Source organism: Haplochromis burtoni, unplaced genomic scaffold (assembly GCF_018398535.1).
Source record: "Haplochromis burtoni strain Fernald_Lab_line unplaced genomic scaffold, NCSU_Asbu1 Contig_451, whole genome shotgun sequence".
In the NCBI taxonomy this organism is placed as follows: domain Eukaryota; kingdom Metazoa; phylum Chordata; class Actinopteri; order Cichliformes; family Cichlidae; genus Haplochromis; species Haplochromis burtoni.
In genome coordinates this window covers 463,027-470,105 of record NW_024582812.1, presented here as the reverse complement: position 1 = coordinate 470,105, position 7,079 = coordinate 463,027, and the positions used below count along the sequence as shown (strand labels likewise).

The 7,079-nt window shown below is 39.6% G+C and overlaps 1 protein-coding gene across 1 annotated transcript in view; it reads right to left on the bottom strand.

Moving 5' to 3' along the window:
• Window positions 1-455: 455 nt before the first annotated feature.
• The window catches only part of LOC102301800 (inter-alpha-trypsin inhibitor heavy chain H3), a 25,779-nt gene continuing 19,155 nt past the window's right edge, over window positions 456-7,079 (bottom strand). The window contains exons 13-22 of the mRNA XM_005945470.3: window positions 4,407-4,592; window positions 4,147-4,286; window positions 3,814-3,974; window positions 3,480-3,506; window positions 3,315-3,377; window positions 2,275-2,388; window positions 1,881-2,082; window positions 1,320-1,492; window positions 958-1,069; window positions 456-836 (exon numbers count right to left, since the gene is read on the bottom strand). Coding sequence (XP_005945532.1) covers window positions 698-836; window positions 958-1,069; window positions 1,320-1,492; window positions 1,881-2,082; window positions 2,275-2,388; window positions 3,315-3,377; window positions 3,480-3,506; window positions 3,814-3,974; window positions 4,147-4,286; window positions 4,407-4,592 — 1,317 coding nt within the window. The 3' untranslated portion in view covers window positions 456-697. The remainder of the gene's footprint in view (window positions 837-957; window positions 1,070-1,319; window positions 1,493-1,880; window positions 2,083-2,274; window positions 2,389-3,314; window positions 3,378-3,479; window positions 3,507-3,813; window positions 3,975-4,146; window positions 4,287-4,406; window positions 4,593-7,079) is intronic.

Genomic DNA, 7,079 nt, shown 5'->3' with positions numbered 1-7,079 from the left:
GTTGTTGTTGTTGTTGGGTTTTTTGTTGTTGTTGTTTTGGACTCGTTTTGTTTTTTGGCCCTCTTGGTGCTCTTGTTTTGGTTTGTTTCGATGTGCTCGTTCAAGCCCAAAACACACTAGATTTTTACATTTTCGTTTTTAACATCAAGCATCAGCATTGTTTTGGGAAATATTGATTAGATAGTAATAAAATGTTGGCATGTTTACGATGCCTGCTTCACATTTTCATTGCCCAGTTATAGCTCCCACTCTTACCAGTAGCTGAGATTACAGTTATAAAGAGAACTGATTTCATCTTATTGGTGCGGCCCTCAACAACAGTCCCAGTTTTTCATGTACCCCGTTGGGAAAATTAATTGTCCAGCCCTGTTTTGAAAGTGTCTAAGTTAAATACATTTTCCAGTAAATAGGAGGAAACACGAACAGTGTTTGAAACCATGAAAAAGGGACACATATTGACCAATCTTGAGCACATCTTTAATGACTGTTTTGCACATATTTTACTGCAAGGAAACACTGAGACAGTCTCCAAGTACTTGACACTGTTGAGATTATTATGTATGCAGCACTATGAATGAAAGCTGTCTTGTGTTGGTTGCTGGTTATTGGTGCTGTAAGTGCCTGCGAATTTGAATATTTATTTAAAAGAATTGCATTTTGATGATTTCAGCAGCTGGTACAGCCGTGTGGCCTCTTCTTAAACAGATTTAAAAAGGCCGGAAACAATGTAGTCTGTCACATGTCCGTCAATGAGGCCAGTCCCATTATTGTGAATGAACCAGCACGGAACATTTTCCCCGTTCTTCACATCGTTCCTGAAATCCCTCTGCCAGCCTCTGTTGACAGAGAGAGATGTTTCATTTAGAAGATTCACACTGCGAGAGCACAAACACAGCAACAACACATTTAAAATTCATTTTGCATGCAAACACTTCCAGACTGAAGTCTTTAGTGTACCTGGTTACATTGAGCTCCTGTCCTTTCACATACATGGTGGCATCTGGTTTCTCTGGGACTTTTCCTGGATGCAAGTGTGCCACCTCATAGTTAATCCCATGATAGAACTGACCTGGAGGATGGTAAACCATTTAAATTATAAAAATATTTGAATTTGGACCCTTTCCAACACTGGTAATTGTAAATTATACCTAAATAATTTGAGTTTTGCTGTATTTGTTTTACTGATACAAGAGATTAGTGGTCCTATATTGTTGTTAAATATTATTTATTAATAATTGCATTAACATAGAACATGGAAACATCTTCGAAATCATCAGTGATAAACCACAAATTTAGAGAAGAAATGTGTCATGTTGTACCTAGCAGGCCATGAACACCAGGGGACAGGAGGTGACTGTCCAGGGTGTAGAAACCCAAGTAGTCCCGGTGGTATGGGTGCTTCTTCCACACTTTGTGAAGCAAAATCACAAACTTAACTGAATCTCTTAGTGTTACAGTTAGGCTGCGATCCTTGGTCACAAGAAGATCCACACTGTAGGAGAAAGAATAAAAATCAGTCATAAGAGCTTGAAAAGAAGGCAGCCTGACTTCTTTCAGTTTCATGGAAATGTTTCATCTCACATCTAAGAAATGTCTTTGATTCAAAAACCAAAAGGTAGAGAGTCCCAGGTATTTAAACCACAGTGAGGGTTGTGCCTTAGGAGGTGATCATTGGCTCATGATTAATCATGCAGAAAATCACATGAGCCAAAGTGTGAAAAAAAAGCAGTGGATCATTACCACCAGACCTTTTGAGAGAAACCACTGTGAGACCTTGCCTCACCTGTCATGTGGCATACTCATAAGACTCCCTGGATGATGGAGAAACTATGTAGACCTTTTTTTTTTTTTGCTGTGACTTTAACAATGTAATCACTCACTTGGATCCTTTAATGGAGGCTGCGTCAGACCAAAGCAGTTTGACCCATTTGCCATCCTGGAACAGCGAGATGTCCTCAGTGCTCACCTCTAGCCTGACCCCAAGGGTCTGGTGGACAATGCCAAAACGCCAAAAATAGGTGTTTATTTTCCCATCAGGGGGAGTTTTCTTGTCTCCAATAATCTCACCATTCACCAAAATACCTGGAGACAGTGGGATCCAGTCAGTCACATGATATCTGGACTTTCTGGCACATATTGCATAACTCATGTATGAACTAAGGAAAAAATATCAGTACAAGTTTTTGATCTATAAAATTATACATGAAGAAAAACAACGACGACACTAAGACTGCATTTCCTAAGTCTTAAGACAGCTGTGTACACGGGGCTGACCTGAATTTGAGTCTCTGACCAGGTTGAAAATGGTTCCTGGTTTGTTGTTGATGTTGAAACACAAAGCATCACCTCGGTCTGGTAGCTCTATCATGAAGTGAGGATCTCCATCCACTGCAGGGGCCCCAGAATAGTGTGACAGGAATAAATACATATTGCAGAAAAACACACAAGCAACATGACGGTCATGACGTTCCACCCATGAGAAGTCCACACTCATGGGTGGAACCACGTCCATATACTTCATTTTAGTTCCAGCTACATAATCTTAAGTGTTGTTGTCAGTGTTTTGAAACACTGATACTGTTTTCAAAGAAAATCTGTCCATCACAGGCTCTATATTAAATATGGAGATAGTTTCTGGATCCAAAAAGAGAAGCAAATATGGAGATGTCTTAAATCTGCTGTCATTCTTATGGCCAGCAGTGGGAGGCTTGTCAGGGTTTCAAAAAAAATTATATTTATCAATATCTTTGGGAAATGGCACACGGTTTCAGTGATCTATTTCATGACTAATTTATAAACATGGGGTTCATTTTGTAAACTGTCCCCATTAGAATAAAAAAGAATTCAAAAGCAGCATATTAAGAAAGGACTACAAGTGAGCCTTTCCTTACTCAGAGCCAAAAAGATTGCTCTCCTTAATGTTTCATCTGCATCTATCCATTTTAACCAGAGTCTAAACATGTCCTTATATTCAAAGAAATGGCATCTTTCTGGCATACTGTTGAAAACATGCCAACAAAGCTAAAATTTAGATGAAGCCAAAATTAGTCATTATCTGAGAGCAATGAAGAGCATTTCCACACATCTTTGGACCAGTTAGTGCAGCAGGACTTGAAATAATAATTAGCAATAATTTAAAGTGGCACCAAATTTAAAGTGGAGCAGTCACCAAGTCCTCCTATGTTTGTGAAAGATGCCATGGCATTTTATCTAGTTAACTGTGCCTCTTAATGCAGATCTGTAAATATCAGCAAAGTCAGACGTCATGGCTGGAGCAAAATCTATCCTATCTGAACTGTATATGATGTACTTACCAAAATATGCGGGTGCTGGCTGGTAATGCCGTGGATACGACTGCGCAGGTATATAATTATATGCTTTGAACAGGGAGAATAAAATCCAAATCAACACGAATACAACAAATTGACTTTGTCCCATAAATCTTTTTTGTGATTTATCGTTAAAAAAAATTCACTTACTCATTTTTTCAGCCTGCTGTCTTTGCTCTGTGAGAAAAAACAGACAGATAACAGTTTTAAACTGGAGCTCCAGCTTCTGCTGGTATACTTCACTAAAGAGGAATAATATGTGGAAAATGTAAACTCAGTCACCAGTTCTCTTCATGAATGAGCTGCAGCCATGCTTTGCTTTTGTGGTAAAGCTTGACTGCAGCCATTTCAAAGTGACACTTGACAAACACACACAACCACACGCACACACACCCCTCCGATTCATCAGTCAATATAGTTTTTGTCTCTTTAAGAAAAGCCAGTCCAGTGTTTTACATTTTTAAACTCTGTTTTCTCCAGGTACCTTCAGTCAGCTTGTCAGCAATAAGAGGGCTGCTTGTCGAGTCTTCGGTTTCGGGCTTGGTAACAACCATGGATGTGAGAGGGGTGACAAAGCTGTACTGCAGGGACATATCCAGGGCCTTGGCTGTTGTGTTGGCTTTCTCATCTGGTGTACCGCTCTTGCTGCCAGAAGGAAAATATATGTATTACTACAGGGAAATCTATAAAAGAACATCAAATGATTAAAATGAGCGTCCTGGTAAAAGAACAAGTGTCATCAAAGACTATATATCATACCATATTTCTTATGAGAACAATGTGCCTTAGCAGCCAAACTGAACTGATTTAAACTGACCTCTTGTCCAGTAACTGCTGGATAGTGAGGTAGGCCCACAACCGCTCGGTAAAATCTCCAAAGATGTACTCCTCGTCTGGGTAAAAAACATCCCAGTCTGCGGCACTCACTTGACCCTGGACTCTGAAGTCTTCTTCGAGCTTCAGGAGAAACAAAAGATAAAATCCATATAAACCAGAGTAAAACAAATAAATATAGGCTATGTCTACTCAATGTCTCAATGTTTCTGCCATTTTTTGTGTTTTTCTTTTTTTCCTCACCCCCTGTCCAACCACTTCCACCAGGAAGTTGTCAAGGTCGTTGTCCATTAAATGACCAGCCACAACAATCTCTGTTCCATTAAACAAGTAGCTAAAGTGGCTGGTGGTCAGAGAATCCATTGCATTGTCAGGATAGTGCATGTCCACCTCTAAAAGTAGAGGGCTGGCCACTTCGTCATAGAAACCCTGAAATAAATACACACACTTTATCACATTTGCATGTTCCAATTTTCTATCGTAAACTCAGCATGAAATAGTGACGGCATATAATTCATAGGAATATGGCATAACTGCAGTGCTTTAAATGAAAATCTAAGAAATCATGACAATGTCTGTCTGGCTCCTGAAATCAAACCCACAGAAGAGGGCCCTGAAAACTGAAGGGTTTGCCTCCCACTCTTCTTTTAAATAACCTGGGAACCACAAGTAAGAGAGCGAAGTGCTCTGTTCAGGTGCTACATTACTTTGTTTTGGTGGTCTTTAAGAGAAGGTGGGATCTGAGTATTTAACACCTTGTATATGAAGATTGAATTTGATTTGGGATGTAACAGGAAGCCAATAAAGAAAAGCCAGTATGGGAGAAATACTTACTGGCTTTTAGTCAGTACTCTCACTGCACCATTTTGGATCAACTGAAGGCTTTTAGTGAGTTTTTTTAGAAGTTAGAAATGCATGAACTAGTTTTTCAACATCATTCTGAAACAGGATGTTTGTAATTTCAGAGATATTGCGAAGATGCAAGCAAACAGTCCTGCATATTTGTTGATTATGCACATTTAAGGACATATCTTGGTTAAAAACAACTATGGCTTTAGGAGTTTTTTTTTCTGCAGCCGAAGTAATTAGTGTGTATTATCTGGCTTCACTGATAGATAAAGCTGGATATCATCTGCATAGAAATGAAAATGAAATGTACACTATGCCTTCTTGTTTTACTGCCTAAGGGAACCATGTATAATATAAACAGAAATGGTCCGAGCACAGAACCCTGCGGAACTCCATAACGAATCTTTGTGAAGAGGATTCCCCATTTACATGAACAAATTAGAGTCTATTAGATAGCATTTATTTAAAACGGTTACACTGCAGTACATTTGACACCTAAAGCATACTCTAATCGCATCTTTTAAGAGCAAAAAACTCTTTTTCCAGGCTCAATGAAGAACTTCTAATTAGTGAGAAACCATGTTCTTCTCCTCTTGAGTAAGGTATGCATTTGTGAGTTATAATAGGGTGTGAGGTACTTCTGATTTGAGGCTATTTTCAGGGAAGCAGTCAGTGGCAAGTTTTGATTTGGGCGACTTGGGCTGTTGACCAGGGCGGTATCGTGGTTGGGACGGCATCATGGCATCTGCAAAAAAAAGTTGCTTGCACCCATCCTGCCTTGACATCATGCCAGCACATTTTGGAGATTGCATAGGCACATGTCTATTTGCGAGGAGTAAGGGCGCCCTCCATTTATGAGGTGCCTGCTCCTTGCTGCACAGGGAGGAGAGGGGTGGAATGGCAGGGTACTCTCTGGCTGGCTAATGCGGCACCTAAAACCAGCTTGCAAAATAAAACTAAATTGAAAACCAAACAAATTAGGGCTGTCAACGTTAACGCCCTCATCACGATTAACAGATTTAAAATTTTTAACGCAATTAATCCATCTGGAGCGCAGAATGACTCAAAATCGCTGGCATGTCTCTGTCAACGCATTTCGGTAGTTTGTCCAAAGTTTGTCCATTCTGTGCTCCAGATAGGTAGGTCTGTTAGTTTATGTTGTAGGGTTGGGTGTTGATACTGGAGTGCAAAATTACTGATGGAAGATGGACAAGAAAAGTTCAAAGCCATCAGGTCCTCAGCTTAGAAAAAAAAGAGAAAAGAAGAGAGAAACGAGCAAAAGATACAGGCAAGCAGATGTGTCTTTGGATAATAGCAGGTATTATGTATGACATGTATCCTGAAACAAGATAGCATTCATTAGTAGGGATTGGGACAACTTCTGTTTACCTTTCTTAGCCACTTGGCTATGATAGTAAGCAGTAGGCAGACAGTAGACACTGATGTGGTTTATTGACTCTTTTGGACTGTTTTCAGCACAATATTAATTAGCCATTAATTGGAAGAGCTGTAATGTTGATTTGTCTGCTATTCTCAATGCATGACGAATTATAATGACTGCTTGTTAGCCATTTGCATAGTCTCTCTCTCTCTCACTATATAAAATATTTATCTTGTTAATTCCAGTACGTTTCCATCATCAGTTTTCACAATAAGATATGTTAATGTATAATCCTTAATATGTTTTGTGTGTGTGTGTGTGTGTGTGTGTGTGTGTGTGTGTGTGTGTGTGTGTGTGTGTGTGTGTGTGTGTGTCAGGGGGTGGCAGAGGGAGTGTTTGCCCAGAGCACCAAACAGGCTAGGACTGCCCCAGGGAGCAGTGATGGTAATAATGCCATTAAAAGTAACGGTGTTACTTTTTTCAGCAATTAGTAATCTAACTAATTACTATTTCTGTCATTACAATGTCGTTACTGTTACTAAGTAGAAAATGCAGTGCAGACGCCTTATTATTTTTCAACACACAGAAGAAGGCTGAAGCTACGGTGGCCCTGAGAGGCCAAATGGACTGCAACTTCAGAAAACACTTGCAAAAAGAAAAATGCTGCCAAAAGAAAAATGCTGCAA